This window comes from Uloborus diversus, chromosome 4, assembly GCF_026930045.1.
Source record: "Uloborus diversus isolate 005 chromosome 4, Udiv.v.3.1, whole genome shotgun sequence".
Classification (NCBI taxonomy): domain Eukaryota; kingdom Metazoa; phylum Arthropoda; class Arachnida; order Araneae; family Uloboridae; genus Uloborus; species Uloborus diversus.
In genome coordinates, this window is record NC_072734.1 from 6,669,477 (window position 1) to 6,687,823 (window position 18,347).

The following is an 18,347-nucleotide window of genomic DNA, read 5'->3' on the forward strand; positions in this document are numbered from 1 at the left end:
TAAATCTGACCTATTGATTACTATACACATCACTTTCAATCTATTAACATACTTTCTGGATGCGTGAGAGTTCCAACTCGGCACTGAGTTCTTTGGTTCAGCGTAGAGTCCCTCAGCGGTGTATTCAGGGAGAAGCTGAGGGACGTACTTTTAACTCAAGAGTCCACCACTCTCTAATTCCAATATTTTTTTCAATTGCAACAACCCTTTGTTCGCATGGATGATGGAAAGAACCTGCCAACTGTGCTATAATAAGGCATTCCTTAAAGGCTGTAATGAAAAAAGGACTACAACATCACTTGGCCTCCGTAGAATCATGGGGGCAGCTTGCTTTGGTTATCACTGGTAACCAGTCGCTTTGACAAGGAAAAGCCCGAGCGGAAAAAATAAGTTCATTTGAATGGCAAAAACTGGCAACATTCGTTATTTTTATTTATTTAATTAGAACTTGGATGGTTGTTGCTGCTACTGGATGCAAGATGTAAATGTAATCTTTATCTATGATAATTATGAATTCGTAATCCAAGTAAGGATTCGAAATATTTATAAATCATAGAACGTGAATTTCTGCGCAGTGGCTCACACTCGTGATGTAATGCCATCATCTGACACTATTTTTAATTTCGTCATTCCCGGTGGAGTGACAGAATATTTAAATTCTTACCTTCCTGTCGAAATTTCACTAATCTTTGACTCAATTTTCACTGCAGTTAGCTCAGTGGACGAATTTCAGCTAAAAATACTGCATGCATCATTGGTTATACTATTCATAAATATCATTCTCATTTGGGTTTCATGGGCTAAATATGGAGAAAAAATTACAGAAAGATTCATGAAACCAGGTTTGTGTTTTGCATTTGAAATTGTCATTTAAAATACTTTTCACGTGTTATTTATTTATGTTTCAGGTTTTTTTTTGTTTTCACATCTGTTTCAAATAAAAATATTCATAAAATGGGAAATTTTAAACCGAGATTTTGGATCAAGTCTTTGAAATCTGGGGTAAATTTTGTCAAAGTCGTCCTCAAAAGTTTCTTGAAAACATAACTTAAATTAGGAACAATATTTCAGATTTATAAAAGTAACCCTGGAGTGTAAAGATTCACTTTAATAAGTTGACCCAAAAATAAAAGTGATAATTAGTTGAATGTTTTGATTGTGGTGAAAGGTCTGGTTATTCAATATAAGTCTGTAATGTGTTAGCATTGACTGATCCGACATTCTTCTTATAGTTTTAGCTCATTAGATGATTGATGGTTCATCTTAATATCACAAATAAATAGACATTGCATTCAGATTCGACTAAAATTCAATGCATGTGTTGTATAATTTTTACAGATGAACTTGCTTATAACGAGTGCAAAGGGACCCTGATATTTGCTGGTTGCAATATTTTGCTCGTTATAACGGATATTTACTTTTTATAACCGAGTGCTCCTTCCTGAAAAAAAATCATAACCTAGTTACTATTTTTGTCACTGTACTGTACCAAAAAAGTTGGTTACATAACTTTGCTTTGAACTGTCTGAATGTCTCTTGTCTGTTTTTGAGGAATATAGGGGGAGGTGGGGCACGTTGGACCATGGGGGCACTTTGGACCGGTCTCAATTATTTTAATACTATTAATTTTTTTAAATTTTATTTTATGACCAACAAATAGCGCTTATGATCCTACAACCACTATAATGAAATCACATGGTACAGTTATATTAAACAAATTTTATTCCAGAAAGTGTTATTTTAGTAGTCCTGAGTAATTTTTCAGAAAACTGTAACTTTATTTTTTTTAATGGTTTTTCATCAAGATTGTAGGGGAAAAAATTGAATTCCCTTTCTTAAAGAAGTTCCTTTTTAGTTCAATATAATTGGATTTTTTTCATTTTTTGTCAAAAAGAAAAAAATTATGACATCACTTTTTCAGACCAAAATGATGGGATAGGTTGGTCCACTCATTGTGGGGTACTTTGAGTTCAACCAACCTTCCCTACATAATTTAAAAACTTTTTTTGCTCTTAAATCTCAATAATTATAACAATATTCTATGATTTTTCTTTTGATTTTTAAAAAATAGTGTACTAATGGTGAATGCTTATTGCTGCTTTTAAATAAAGATGATTTATAAAAAAATCAATTTAATATATTGGAACTACTTTGATATACCCCCCCCAAATCGGAAATTTGGCGACTTTTTTTTCTCGCCAAGCAAAATACCTGTACTAAAAATGGTACAAAACACAAGAAACTACTAAATTTGGCAACAGCAAAAACCTAAAAGCTGAAAAAACATAAATTGGCAATACAAAAATAAGAAACAGCAACCATAAAAAGTTCGTAGAAAGTGCCATATTTGGCGCGTAATTTTTGGGGGGGCTATATCAAAGTTATACCAATATATTATATTGATCTTTAAACTTAATATTTTTCACGATTAAGGACGCTTTTTTAGGTTGCCACTTTTTCAAAACTAGGTCGCCATGTGGCGAGTGGCGACCGTGAATCTTAACCTTTATTAGAAAAGCAAGTGGTAGTGGTTGTTAAAATTATTTTTTGACCAACTATTTTATTTTGATGTCCAAATTTAACACCTAAAATATTTTGATTCCAGCAAACTTTTTCTTCACTTAACTCATGGCAAATGGGACCAGTGATTGAAGAGAAGACACAGAAGGAAATATTTCATCAATTTTTTGATTTTTAAATGCATGGATAAGCAAGGTTGTTTAATTTAAACCAAGTAGGTTAAAAAAAAAAAAAAATTTTTTTTGAAAAACTTCATAGTTTTTCCCCAAATGTTTTCAAAAGTTTACTTGTTATTGCATAGAGTAAAATCTAATTAATGCAAAGTAACTAGGAAAGCTTTATAGATAAATTTCAGATTTAATAAATTTTGGAACTTATATTTTTTAAGGTGATGTAAGTTTGCTGAAGAGTTTTTCTTTTGTTTTTTCTAGTACAAGTATTGACCCTCGTATTGTACATAAATTGTGCTTTGATTGGCGTTCAAATGTTAGTCTTGTGCATTATATATATATATATATATATATATATATATATATATATATATATATATATATATATATATATATATATATATATATATATTTAGTAATTACTTTTAGGCAGGGTTGGCAAGGTTTTGGGCACTATGGTAAAAACCCTGATTTTTTACCGTCCTGTCCGAAAGTGTCCAAAACTATATTTTTAGAAAAATTGTATTGTGTGAAAAAACATCAAAAACAGGTAAAGAATAGATAATATATTGAACATTTATTCAATGTGAACATACAACTTATTTATGCCGCTGATTTTAATGTAGCTACAGAAGTTGAATTCTTGATTTAAATTTGTAAGCATGAGTTTATTTCATTTATTTATTATTATTTATTTATTTATTTTTATAATGGTAACCAAATTTACTTATGCTTGTGCATGTGTGAAAATGAAAGCAGGGTTGGCAAGATTTTTACCATCCGGTTCAAAACCCTTGTGTCCAAAAGTGTCCAAAACTGTTTTTTGAAAAACCATATTCTGTGAGAAAATATCAAAAACAGAAGAAAATGTTTCAAAATTATTTTTTTTTTTTGACCATTTAATATATTTATTTAATGTGAACATTCAAGTATAAATATATATATAGCTTATACATACAGCAGATTTTAATCTAGCTACATAGAAATTAAATTCTTCATTAAATATTTCAATTTGTATGCATGAGTTTTTTCTCTTTTTTGTTTCCATAAACCAAATTTTTCGACATTTATGCATGTGTCGAAAGAAAGTGTTCAAAATATAGTGCAATAATTGACTTAAATGCAATAAATAATATTTTTTTGTAGTTACAGAATGTATTATATTAAAAATATGAACTAAAAAAATAATAGCACAAGTTTTAAAATATAAGTTTTAAATGGAACTGAAATTAGTTGTCTTGGTAGCAATGTAAATTTTCTTTCATGACTCTACCAACTGTTACAAAAGGAAGTTTTTATGTGATAGAGTTATTGGCATTTAAAGTAAAATATTTCTTAAATGAGCATTTTGGAGAAAAGTATTATCAAATACTTATTAATTAAACCTCATTAATATTTATATTTATGCATTACAAATATTGTAGTAAATACAAATTGATTAGATTACACCCCTTTAGCTTTAGCATAGTATAGGACAGTTTCGGACACTTTTGGACAGTTTTAGAGTTTTGGACGGTAAAAACCACCTGTCCTGTCCTAAACTAGTTTTGGACAGTCCAAAACCCAACCCTGCTTTTAGGTTATTTTTTGTTAGTTTTCTCCAAAAATGTAGCAGAAAGAAGTTTTCATCATGCTGGTTTTAACTCATTTCTACCAGAGGTTTGAACCGGCTCCTCAGCAGAAACCTGCCTACCTTGTATCCTAGACTGAAAAACATAATCTAAAAGATAGCTGAACAACTGCAGCAATGTAATAGTGTTACACATAACATCTTTGAGCTGTAATTTTAGTGTTTGTAGGAAATGATCCTAAAAAATGATTCTGTATTACCATAAAATAAAAAATATGGACTTAAGAGTTGCATTTGAACGTTATTGAGGTTATAATATGTACGTGACTTTTGATAAATGAAAGTTTTTTAAGTTCTGTAGAAGATCATTATAACACACACCTTGGGACCAGAGCTTTAGCGTTATACAGGTTTTGGTGTTATATAGGTCATTTCACAAATTTTTAAAATAGTATTAAAAATATATCTATATATTAGCACTTCAGAATGAGTTTTATCTGTAGTGAGTATTAAAGCACTAATTATACAATGAGTCATTCACAAATGAATATGTTTCTTTATTACAAAAAAGTGAAATATCCTGCACTTCTGCTAGCTTCATGGTTTGCATAACAGCAACATTTTCAAGAACCATCTGGTATTTTCATTTTACTGTGAATGCTAATTTTTATTTAAAAGCTTTGAATTTAGACGAAAAGATGAAAAAACTGTTTCAAAACTTAATTTTCCTAACAATTTTTATGTTTTCAAGGCAAAATAGAAGGATTTTTTAAACTTCAAAACTTATTGTCTACTTCTGAAAAGTTGTGCGGTTTATAGAGAATTGCGACATACAGGTCATCGTTATAAAGGTATTCTACTGTATTTGGGTAAATTTAGAAAAAGCTGTAAAAATAATCCACCATTCATTTTTCAGTAGTAGCTTCTTTTTCCTCGAGAATCCCTCTGCCTCTTCATTTTAGAATCTTGAACAATGCTGATTTTAACAGCATTTTACTTTTCATGTATAAATGAAAACATTTCACTTATTTCCTTATTCTGTATTTGAGTTTTACATGCAATTTAACCTTGAAGTAATTTTAATCAAATTTCCTCCTAAGGGGCTGCCCATAAATGTTACGCCCCCTGCCACCGCTATTTTTCATACACATATTCTTATCAAAAAATTGCAAAATGTTACGCGTCTTGTTACCTCCCAACCCCCTTTCACTAACTCACAACTTCATGAATCCCCTCTCTAAGCGTAACATCATTTGTAGGCAGCTCCTAAGCCCTTTGTATGTGTGTTTAAATACAAGTCTTATTTTTATTTAGCATCAAGTAAAAGTCTCGATGATCTAAAAAGAGAAGCAACTGAACTAAAATTGCCGAAGGATTATACCCCTAGGATATAGAGCAAACTTTGAAGAATGAATCCTATAAAAGAGTTTTTCAGAAAAAAAGCCTCCGAGAGGAAGTTCAAAACTGCTGGCCCTGGTCATAAACTGAACGAATCCACTTCCCACTCAACTGGCCGAGAAAAGCCTTCCCAATCGAGTAGCTCAGCTCGTGGTCCCCCCCAATTTTCTGAAGGAGCACAAAGAGCTGGTGCTGCTGCATTAGCTCGTATCGAGCAAAAACAGAACCCTGTCAACTGGTAGGTATTAAAGTACTTTTATATGTTAATATTTTTTGATTCAATTATATAGAAATGAAAGCAGATAATGAACAGCTCTTTACAGCCAGGGATTGGGAGTTGCAGAGTCAAGCTGGTTTTCGGGTCCTTGGAGTCGGGAGTTGAAGGTTTAAAATTCCTGGAGTCGGTCATTTTCCCTCTAAGTCCACAAATCTGCCAGTGCTTGTAGAGTGGGAGTTAGACTGATTTATTATTGGTGAACTATTTCACTTTTCCCCACATTCCCCTACTTATGTAATTGTTTATGTGTGCATACGCATTTTCAAAATAGCATAAATAATTTGGTAATTCAAGTAGCTTAAGCAAAGTTTTCTGTATAATATATGAAGCTAGAAAAAATGAGGACTGGACGTAAAATTACTGTCTTCAGATTAATTTTTTGATTAGAAGTTAGTCATCAAAAATGACTTGAGGTTAAATTGAAGGTCGCCAAACAACAACTCTTAGATGTAAACTACAACTAATGACTGCTTTCTTCGACTATTGGATGTAACAAAAGGATTGTTCTTTGCTTGTTATAAAAGTTAATTTGTCACTTGAAATTAAAATAACTATTCTTTAGGTCATTGCAAGCAACCAGAGCTCAAGCTCGGAAAGAATTGGAATTAGAAAAATCTGCTAAACTGAAACAAGCAACTGGCCCTAAAGAAGTATATCTATTTTTCTTAAACTGTATGCTAAAATCTGATACAAGTTTTAATTTTGAATTACTTCATAAGAAACAAAATGCATTTTTAAAGCAAAATTAGTACTGAAATAAATCCAATGGGGTTGTTTCCTTCAGTCAAAAATACTACTTTTAGTCACTAAAATTGATAGAATAAGCAAAAAAAAAAAACATGAACACAAAAAATATTTTCATTTTCCCAACAGTTATTTTTTAATTAATTTTTTAAAATGTCCGATTTTTCAAACAAGTTGTGGTCTTTATGACATCACAAATGATGCACTTTGACACATCTTTTTACCACGTTTCCACGTTATGGTAATCAAGGAGCGAATTAAATTTTGCGCTCTACGTTTGCTATCAACCATATCGTTGCCTATACACATGAGTAAAGATGCGAATTAAATATTTTGCTCTGTGAATAGCAACAGTGAATGGCATTTCATCATTTGTGATGTCATCGGCAGAAGCGTAAACAATGAAAGCTCACCGGTTAAAGTAATTTAAAATATTAATCTTAAACAAATTATTTGAAAAATGATCATCCTATGTTTTTAAGCATGCTCTATCAGAAAAAAATACTTTTAAAATTTTGGAAACGACCCCATTGTTTTCTGTTATTTCTTTTCATTTCCTTCCTTCACTTCTTCCAGACTTTTTTGCTGTTCTGGAAAAAATACCCCACATTAAATGACTAATTTTGTATAAAAATTGTGTTAAGTCATTAATTTTAAAGACATCTATTAGTTAATGTATTTCTAATTGAAAACTTATTTCTTTGTAAAAAATTTTAGCAAAAGAAGTTTTCTTTTAAACACAAAGTATTATTATTTTTTTTACTAATGTTAATTCAGGGCTATCAAGGGTGCTTCAGAGTGCCATAATTTACTTCATTTCAGTTACCTTTTGGCAAGTTACTTTCTTTTTGATTTTTTAAAAGCAAATCCTTAAAGAATTTTTTTTAAAAAAACTTTCCTTTTTCTTCTTCTTTGTCTTCTTTCTATTTAATTTTTAAATTCCATTGTTTATATCTTTCACTAAAGTTAGGAATTTCAGTGAATTTACAAAGGAAAACTGACAATCTTTGTTGATGTTTCATATTGATTTTTTTTTCTTTCAAAATTAATTTATTCATTTTTTTTTTTTTTTTTTTGGATGATGATATATTATTCATTGCTCAGAAAAGTTATCCGTTTTTGTTCATGTTTTAGTTTGGTTGAGCAGTTATTTCAGTAATTGCATAGTTACCAGCCTTTATGCATTAGCAGGATTGCCAACTACTCCATATTTTGCAGTTTCTCTGCAATAACAAAAATTCTGCAAAGAAATTAAATTGCTTTGTATTTTTATAGTTCATTAAACAAGCATTTTCATGCAATAATGTAAATGCCCATCTTTTCTGACATTACATTTCAGTTGGGATTTTTGCTGACTCACATACTATTAGTTTTTTTATTCGTCCCTTTAAATATTATAATTTTTCACAATAATTTATATTAATAGTTTTAAGCTTTTAACTAACAGTTTCATTTTTTTTAATGCTATTCAGTCTTTTCCATTTTTATTATATTTTGTCATTTTTACGTCATAGTGTCATATTGTATAGATATATGAAATCAAAGTTGCTTATGTCCAAGAATATTATTTAGTTTTATAAATGTGTTTAACTTAAACACTAATCATTATTTTTATGATTGTGTTTTGAATGATTATTAAAATACAAACAAAAACCTTATGCAAGTAGTTTTATCTAGTTTTTTAAGTGATCTTTATACACAGTAGTGAATAACTTTACAAAATTGCAAAAATGAATTAGGTTTAAATTTTGCATTTTCGCTCTTAACCTTTACGTTATAGTGCTATTTTAAAAAATTTCATTTTATTCAGTTTTATATTTTTTGTACAGGCCGAGGAGTCAGTCACCTTTCTCACCTTTAGTCACCTTTTGAAAATTTGGTTACTTTTAGTCACCTTTTGCAACTTTTGTCACCTTTCTCACCTTTCTTGAAATGTCTTAGGATTTTTTTTTTTAATAATTAAATCCTTGAAAAGTATCTGAATGATAGCTTTAACAGTGAAATTAATTAAAAAAAGTAGCATTAAATATGCCCCCCCCCCCTACCTTGTTGTTTAAGGAAAATAGCTATGCTACCGGAAAAATCCAGGATTTTTTTTTTTTTTTTTTGCTTGCAATTGCACCCTATGAGCAGAACCAGTCTTTCTATCCCCCTTCGACCGTCAGACGCATTTTCCGCAAGTCTCGTGTAAACGCCATTTTGTTTCCTATCGTGTTTCTGGCCATAGAGTTGTTCGACTTAAGTTCAGCTGTGCAATTTGTTTCTACACACTTTGTTGAGTGAGCGGTCATCGAATGCAAGTTGTCTTCCGTGTTTATCAAATGACGTCATCTGAAGTCTCTGAATCTCACGCTCATCTCTCGGTTACTTGCTTGTTTTACTTTTACTGACTTCGAAAGTCGCGACTAAGCAGCCACAAGCGGTTCGATTTGAAAAAGGGGTGATGGATTAAGGAGGCGTGCCTCGATGTCTTCTTTGAGCTGTCTTCTTTGAGTGCGGAATAGTGAAAAGTTTTAGTTTGTGTTTATAGTTTCACTTTGTGTTTGCACAGAAATGGTTAGTTTGGGTTTTATTTTTGCTGCGCAAGTGTGAAGTGAACTTGGTCTGTGTAAACATTTCTTAACATTTCCTTTTTTGGTGTGTCTCAGAGAATCTCCGAAATTTTTTTAATTAGGTTTCAATGCTTTATATGGCTAGTTCCAGTAAAAATAAAGCTTTTAGAAGCAGATGCTAGCTAAAAGCTTTATTTTATATAACGGCGAGATTGATTTTATTAAAGTACGGTTTTAACATGGTTTGGAAATGTATTGATTTGGTTCTTCCACATTCATTTTAAAAAGCTGCTGATTTTATAATCCGGAGATTTTATAAGTGGCGGTTAGTGTTTATTTATTTATTGAATTGGAACAAAAAAACTGCTGTAAACCTATTTGAAACAAAATGCACTACGACAGTATTTTTGATAAATGTGATATTATTTTCTTAGATTCAATAAGGATTCATTTGTTACTGGGATCTCCAAGAAATAAATATCATACAAATCCTAATAATACATAAAAAAAATGAAAACCCTATAATTTTTTAATTCAGTCGGACTTCGATATAAGGTCACTCCACTGGATTTCACAAAACTGACCTTATAACCGATTCATATATATATTTATTGATAAATAAGGATGTATTAACAAGGATGTATAGATTAATTCTTTTCAAAATTTAATACGTCCAAAAACATCAGTTAATTAAATTATAATAGAATCAATTTGAACCAATTGAAATTTTTGGAAGTAATAAGAAATTTTGAAATGCTTTTTTAAAACTACCATTTAGAATGAAACTGCATTCAAATATGCCCAAGCAAAGAACTGATGTGCAACTTACCTTACTTAAAATTACATTAATACAGGACTGACGCGTTTTTTCTTTAGTTTAAGCTCAATGGTTTCTAAGTATCTTCTGAAAATTTTCTTCGGCTTCTAATGACTGGTAAAAAATTGCAATATGTACATACTGAATGCCCACAGTATTACTTTATATTTTAGTATCACTGTCATAACACTCACTTCTACTGTTAATTTACTACGTTAATTGGAAAAATGACTTTTAACTTTTTAATAATCGCATATCGCGTAAAATTATTGGAAGTGAACCTATTAGGCAATGAAATCATTTAAAGAAATCAGACAAAAGTGACCTTATAAGCGATTAATGTATTATGACCTGACCATATACCCGATAATACATAACATAGAAATCCTATTCAGTGAGCCGGGACTTTAGAAAAGTGACCTTATATGCGGAGTGACCTTCTAAGCGGGTGACCATATATCGAGGTCTGACTGTATTTTGATTTTTGTTTTGGAGTAGGAACCCTGTAATTCATTTTTCTAGTATCAAAATCCATTTGGATTTTTCTCAATACATAGTTCTTTTTCATACAATATCATGCTGTTCTGTGTTTTATATTTTTCTTGTTGAATTAAATTTTCAACTCTTATATTTTATTCGTTCATTTTCGTTCAGGTGATAAAGGATAGCTGCCCAGCATTAGCAGTGTCTGGAGTTTTTTTCACTTGTCCTATGATAGGACCTGAGATTTTACCTAAAGATGAAATTGAGTCACGAATAAAAGAATTTTTATATGCACAGTTGGAGGAAGAAAGAGGACTTACAGCATGCTTGATAATTCATACCTTAAATAAAAATAAAGAAAAGGTATGTGTGATTTTAATTCTTTAAAATTTGAAACTGCAATGCAGTCCAAGCATGCTTATAAGTAAGAAAAAAATGTGTTACATGTTCAGGGTTCCCTCGGACCCCCTCAAAACCCCTTATAAAGGCCTTATTTGTAAGTATTGTTTGTAGAGGTCCTCTATAAACCATATTTAGTCTTCAAAACCCTATTTTTTTAATGGATTTGTGTCATTCTATGTCAAAAAAAAAAAAAAAAAAATCTCAACCTAAATTCTCAGATTTTTATTAAACTTTTAGATTTGTTTGAAAATCTATCATTTATAAGTGATGTGTAATTATTTTTGACATTCGTTAAACAGCACTATTTTTTAAACTTGCCAGCAATGTTTTAAAATGTTTAATTCAAGTTTTATGGGAGCAACAGAGTTGTATAATAACTCATTTTAAGGTACTTACAGGCACTTTAATTTCATATATAGTTGAATAATTTTCAAAAAAAAAACCTTTTTCACAAAATTTTAAATAGTATCCGTTACATCTTTTGAAAAAAAAATATGATCTTAAATGTGTTTTAATGAACACATTGAGAAGTTTTCTGAGTGACTATGAATGATTCAGTAGTTATAGCAAAAAATGTGGAAAAGTTTTTGTAATTTTTGCTAAATTTTGCCTTTTATCCTTATAGCTCATGTTTTATAAAGGAAACAGCAATAACTAAAAAGCAATAATTTTCAAGAAAAAATGTTTTCCACAAAATTTTAAAACCTAAAAATTCAAATAAATAAATAAATACTATTTGGTTTTTAATGCACATTTGTAAAAAGGTCAAAATATTTTCAGATAGACCATAAAGGCTTCAGCAGTTACTAAAAAAAATTAGCAAAAATTAGTCATGTGTCCTACTTTATTTGCTGTAACTAATGATCCTTTTGTTGTCCCATTCTGAAATTTTCTGTATTCATTAAAATGCAATTAAAAAAATATTTTTTCCAAAAATTGTAAAAGACACTTATCTTTTAAATTTTTGAACTTAACATTTTATGAAAATAAATTCCAGTCAGTTATTCAAGTTACATAAACAAATTAAATAAATTTGCATGTTATTGTCTTAAAAATGAGCTATTATACAACTTGGTAGCTCCCATAGAACTTAAGTTACATTTTAAAGCACTGCTGTAAAGTAAAAAAAAAAATCTAGCAAATTTCAAAATTATACATCAATTATGAATAATTGGTTGAAAAAAAAACAACTTACAAATGAATTTAAGACATCAAAGAGAATTGATGTGCCCCATTGGCGTGAAGTGTGGCACTATATAATTAAAAAAGTGCCAGAAAAAGGCCATACAAAGGCCCTATATTTTAATCTGCTGGAAGAGTCGGAACTCTTATGTTGTCTTGCTTTTTCTGATTTTTAGGGTGGAAAAGGGGAGGGGGTAAAAGTAATTGCAAAGCCAGTAAAGTGAAAAGCATTTAACACTAAAACTGAGCACTGAAATGTGTTTTTTTTTTTTTTGTTTGTTTAAAGATTTGTACTAAACTGTACTGTTTGATCTGCTATATCATTTTGTGAAAACTGATTTTTCACGTTGAACATATTTTACTGTATAAGAAATGCAAAAGCTTTCAAACTACCTGGGTTATTTGCCAAGCTTAAAGTCCTTGATACTATGCTCAGATTGTTGCTATGTTTTTTTTTTTTTTTTTTTTTTTTTTTTGATGCTCATTAAAAATTTTATTCAAAGATATTTTCATCCGCAATGGCTTAATTTGACATTAAAAGTTATTCAATGTTTAAAGTTTCCAAACCAAGTGATTGTTTGATTGGAGCAAAGTGAAGTGAGTGCAGACAGCAAGAGATTATATTTTTGATCTAAATGATTATGAGGGTTCGTAAGGGTCATGGAAATCCTGGAAAGTCATGGAAAAAAATTTAGTGAATTTCAGACTTGGAAAAGTCATATGAATTGAAATTTTCGTTCAGTCATGGAAAATTATTTAAAGTCATGGAAAAATGACCTGGGCAAAGAGAAAGTAACAGTTGCTAAAAGAGTATCAGAAATACTGAATGATTTAACAGTCTTACATGTTAAAACTGGAAAATTGAACGATCCCAAAAACAATTCTGAATTTTGAAATCTCATTACATCCACTTCTGTAGCAGCCGCTCGTCTTTTTTTGCAATGTCATTTTACTGCTTGGACATCACTCATTTTGCATTTACCATTATTTTCAAGACTTTTTATATTCTGTAGTACCGAACTTGCACATTCTTGATTTTGCCACGCTCACTTTAAAAAAAAATGCAATTCAAAAACTTTATTACTAAATTTATCACAGTTTATCTCAATTTGTTGAAAGTTTTAGAAAATGAAGATCTTTAGTGAGGTGATAAAACACAGAAATAGGGGAATTCTAATACTCTAAAACAGTACTGCCCAACATACGGCCCGCAGAACTCCATGCGACCCACTGCTACGCACAATGTCAGGAATCAAACCCTATGTTCAGGAATTTCTGAACCTACTAATTTATATGTATTTAAAAATGTGCAAATAAGTAAACAAGAGCATTTGAATCAGAAGATTTACTCGCTACTGAATGTTTTTCCTTTTTAAAATATAAATATCTGGTTTAGAAACATGAATTTACTAAAGAATGGCTTTTCTTTAATGAACCAAAATACTGTCAAGCTATGTGTATGCTTAAATGCAATGCTGGTGCTAAAAGGCAACCTTTGAAGCAAATGTATTGAAACTTAGTAATGACTCATTCAACCTCTGTCCCATTCATTAGCATTCTACCTGTTTATAAAGATTATTAGACATTTAAGCACCGTTATATTTCATTCATTGTAGTTTTACTAACTTTACTAAAAGTTATATGATGAAGACAAATAAGAATAGTTTAGTTTTTAGGTGTACACAGATATTTTTTTGATCATCAGTAAGTGCTTCGATGAGGTAGAAGCATTCACGTAGAAGTTTCGCTAATGCTCATTTTCAAAAAATTTCCAGTTTGAAATTAAATCGTACTATTCTCTTTCATGTAAAAAGGTCATGAATTTTTTTTATGAAGTCATGAAAAAGTCTTGGAAAAGTCATGGAATTTTTTCATCCAAATAGAGTATGAACCCTGGATTATGTGTGTAATTATTACTCACAATTTACATTATAATCAATTCAGTTATGTTTTTGGAAAGATTAAAAAGCTTGTCCCACACAAACTGATACCAGGACAGAGTCGAGTGTAATAAAAGCTTTTACTAACATTTTATTGCTGCTCTTGGAACATAAATTTTAATGAGTTGTAAAACAATTTGAGGCAGCTATATAAGCCTAGTGTTTCTGGCAGAAAAAGGACAGAGTGCTTTCAGATAAAAGGGCACTTTAATTCAATTGAAAGGCATTTCTATTTCATAATAGAAAATGTGCTTTTTAATAAACTTTTTCAAGTACTATGCTTACAAAACCCCAAGTATTTTTAATAAGTTTTTTTTTAATAATGAAAAACTTTTTAACATTTAGTTTTAAAAGTTATGCTAAAAACATTCAGATTTATATTCGAATTGAATTTTAGTGGATATGTGGAATGAAGGAGTTATATTTCAAAGCCAGGCTCAGATAATATACTGTGTATAGAGTTTATTCAGTTACCACTCTCCCTCTGAGGTATCAATCACAAATAGCAACTGATCAACTCTTTCAATGTTAATTTGCAACAAACCTTTGCCAAATGCCAGAAATACTCAATTACACTGTTCAGCAAAAAAAAAGAAATATATTAATTTGAATTTGAATTTTTGGCATCTTGAATTTAAACTATGTTTTTTGAAATCACGAGCGTGTGTGTGTGCGTTTGTGTAGGCGAATTGTGTGTGGGTGCGCGTATGTGTGTGTATTTATGCATGTATGTGCGTGTTGTGTATAAAGTGCTGTACGTTTAGGCGTTCGTGTGTGTGTATGTAGGCATATGTGTTTGTGTGGAGGCATGAGTGTATGTGTGTGTGTGTAAGAGTGTGTGTTTGTGTCAGGGTTGGCAAAAACCCGGGTTTTTTTTTAAAAGCCCATGGACCCAGGGTTTTTTGGGTTTTTTTAAATAAAACCCAAAAAAACCCAACTGAAGCTGGGTTTTTTTTAAAAGAAATGTGGGTTTTTTGTCTTTTTTTAGGGAAAATGTGGGGTACTTGTAGCGTAAGTATATGGACAAAGCACAAAAATTATCTTGGGGGAAAAAGAAGCTGGAAAATTCAGCGTTTTCTGAAGAAAAGTATAAAAGATGACGAAACCCACGAATGGTGAAGCTTCAGGTTTTTTAATTTCTATAATTACCAACAGTTAAGGCAAATTTACTTCTCGAGTGATAAAATCTATTGTTTGTTTGTTTTTAATTGCTACTTACATTTTTTTTTTTTTTTTTGCATTTTGCTTTATTGTATTTCATTTTGTTATGCAAAACTACTGTAGAACCTCAAGTAGTTTAAATCCCTTTTTACTGAATTCCAGCTTGATTAAGACATTTCTTTGAATTTTATGTTGCCTGTTTTTCTATTTCTATGCACAGAGTAAGAAATATTAAACTTTTTCATAAGATAATGAAAAAAATGCTGTACATCCTATTCTGTTTTCTATCCGACCGTTTGTAAAATCTGTTAATTTCTAAAAAAAATATACCTTGTTTATTCAAGATTTGTGACATGTTGGTTTGCAGAAAATAATTCACATGAAAGCCTTTTAGCTAGAGTAGTTTCATCTGTACATTCTGCAAATATTGAGAAAATCGGACGTGACAGGACTTAATCAAGATAATTTGAGTTATTTATTGAGACCAGTGAAAGAAAAAAGTTAAATATATTTATTTAAAATATTTGAAGTATTTTTTTAATGCTTTTAAAAGTTAAGAAATACTATTAAAGTTCAAAATTCATTTTTTATGTTCACTTTCTGTGGTGAAGAACAAATAAAAAAGAAGTTTAAATTATGAAAGTATTTAAATTAATTAATTTTTTTGAAAACAACTTAGAAAATTTTAAAAAACCCAAAAGTGGGCTAAATAATGGGTTTTTTTAAATGGGTTTTTTCAAAAAAACCCATTGGGTCCAATCTGGCCAACCCTGGTTTGTGTGTGTGCGCAGGCATGAGTGTGTGTGTGTATGAATGTGTATGCAGGATATGGACGCCTCCGACCAGGAGAAGCGGATAGCTCAAGACCAGGGGATAGCCGCACCTGGAGGACGGCGGGCGGTGGTGCTGCAGAGGCCCCTGGTCCAAGCTGGAAAAGGAGCCAGGCGCCAAAGACTGTCAAATGTGAACAATAAGCAATCGTGATTGCTCAAAAAAAAAAAAAAATTTGAATTCTGAAATTTTGAATTCAAATTATGTTTTTCGCAATTACGAACTGAGACAGGAGTTATTGTTTCTAGAAACGGCTCCTGTTCCCCCCCCCCCCAAACCTGCCTCTCCTCCTGGGCAGTTATGTGTGCATAGTTGTGTGTGTAAGTGTGTAGGCTTGTGTGTGTGTGCGTAGACCTGTGTGTATGCACATAGGCGTATGTGAGTGTATGTGTGTGAACGTGCGTGTGTGTAGGACATGGACGCCTCCGACCAGGAGAAGCGGATAGCTCAAAACCAGAGCAGCCGCGCCGCCAGCAGAGGACGGTGGGTGGTGGTGCTGCAGAGGTTTCTGGTTTAAGCTGAAAAAGGCACGAACCTCAAAAACGGTCAAATAAGAACAATAAGCAATCAAGATTGCTCAAAAAAAAGCTCAAAATCTTGCAAAGCTCAAAATCTTGTACATATGTAGCAAAAAATAAAACTTGCCCCCCCCCCCCCCCAATGAAAAAAGGGGGGGTACTTTTCTACAATAATCGGTTTGTGTAGGAGGAAAATTGAGATCATATTCAGATTCAGGAGGTAAATTTGCAGAAGAATCAGCCGGAATAGCCTCAGAAGTATTTGAGAGTTTTTTTTTGCTGCACAGAGTGTTTGGGAGGGGGGGGGGAGCTTCTTTCCTTTTCACTACATTTGCACAAGATTTTGAGCTTTGCACATCTGTAGTAATTCATAATACTGTTTATGGTTGTTGTAATGCTCTTTTCCCCCTTTAAATTAAAAAAAAAAAAACTCTGAGTCAGAGGAGGGGGGGTTCTAAAATGGGGGCATAATGGGGGATAGGTGGTCCTATTTAGAAACAAGGGCTTATTTTACATAAGACTCAGCCAGAAGAATGTGTTTTCGAATGAAAACCTGCGATTCAACTCGTATGTAACGTGCAAGATTCACATGATAGTTTTTTTTTTTCATCGAGAAAAGTTTTTTGGACATAGGAGTCATAGAAGCAAGCCTTATACTCACAGTCAGCACCGAAATTTTTTTTACATTACATCTTTTTTTAAAAAGCAGAATAAAAAGATCGTTTTCCATGATTTTTCTAATATTTTGGGAGGGTATACCCCTCCTAAGTCCTCCTTTTTGCAATAGGTGTCCATGATCTTGAACTTTGAACCTTTCTTGCCCACCAAAACTATGTTAGCAGTTAATACAAAGCTCCTTTCACCGCCAAAAAAAATAATTGCTCTAAAACTGAGGAAAATTGAAAAGAACTTGGGAAGCCTTAAAAAAAAACTTGGTACGGAGCATATAGGGGAAAACGGAGGTCATATTCGGACTCAGGGCATCATTTTACATAAGAATCAGCTGACGAAATGTCAGCTGATTCTTAGAAGCATTTTCGGGTTTTTTTTTTTTTTTGCTGCACAGTGTTATTGGAATATCTAGTGACCTGGAAGGTCATGGAAAGAAATATCCTTTCTGATATTGTTGCAGGAATCATGCAGTATCTAGTGTGGTAATGTTTCTTGGTAAAGGGTGCCTGGGTAACAAGGGCGGATTCAGGGGAGGGTCAAAGGGTCAGCTGACCCCCCTGTGACAAAAATTTTATTGTGATCATTATTGAACTTCAAATTTTTAGATCCCAAAAAATCATGCATGGAACTAATGTTAATCTTTTTTTTTTTTTTGTTTGCTTCTGCAAGGGCACGCATTGACGCGAATCAAACGATCGACAAATTTTGACGCGCTGAATAGCACATTGAAATTCAAAGGCTATGACTGAGTTCGTTTACTGAGCTTATGCTATTTTGTGTTCATTTTCAATAGCAGAGCACTCAAACAGCATGTTGTGTGTGCTATAAAATCTGTATGTAACTGTATCCAACTATTTTATAGCTGTTATCTCCTATATTTAATGCTGACGGTAACGTGACTAGCCTATCTGCCAAAAAAAAAAAAATGAACATTTGGGATAATATGATTCATGACATAGGTTGCATCGTTGAAAAATTTAAGGGGGTTATTTTAGGCAGAACAGTGGCCACCATCATTCCAATCAATCCAATTGTCATGTGAAAAATGCAAATTTCAAAGGGAGTCTACAAGTTTACTTGTGATGTAAAAAAAAGTCAGAATAACTTCTT

General features: G+C 31.6%; 1 protein-coding gene across 3 annotated transcripts in view; it reads left to right on the top strand.

Moving 5' to 3' along the window:
• Positions 1-420: 420 nt before the first annotated feature.
• Positions 421-18,347, top strand: part of LOC129220259 (UBX domain-containing protein 6-like) — a 41,618-nt gene continuing 23,691 nt past the window's right edge. Inside the window, exons 1-4 of one of the 3 annotated variants that reach the window (XM_054854639.1) lie at positions 421-842; positions 5,575-5,896; positions 6,498-6,585; positions 10,703-10,894. In XM_054854639.1, coding sequence (XP_054710614.1) covers positions 5,670-5,896; positions 6,498-6,585; positions 10,703-10,894 — 507 coding nt within the window. In that variant the 5' untranslated portion in view covers positions 421-842; positions 5,575-5,669. Of the gene's footprint in view, positions 843-2,618; positions 2,735-5,574; positions 5,897-6,497; positions 6,586-10,702; positions 10,895-18,347 lie in introns of those variants that run through there. The other 2 variants (XM_054854640.1, XM_054854641.1) reach the window with 2 other exon arrangements.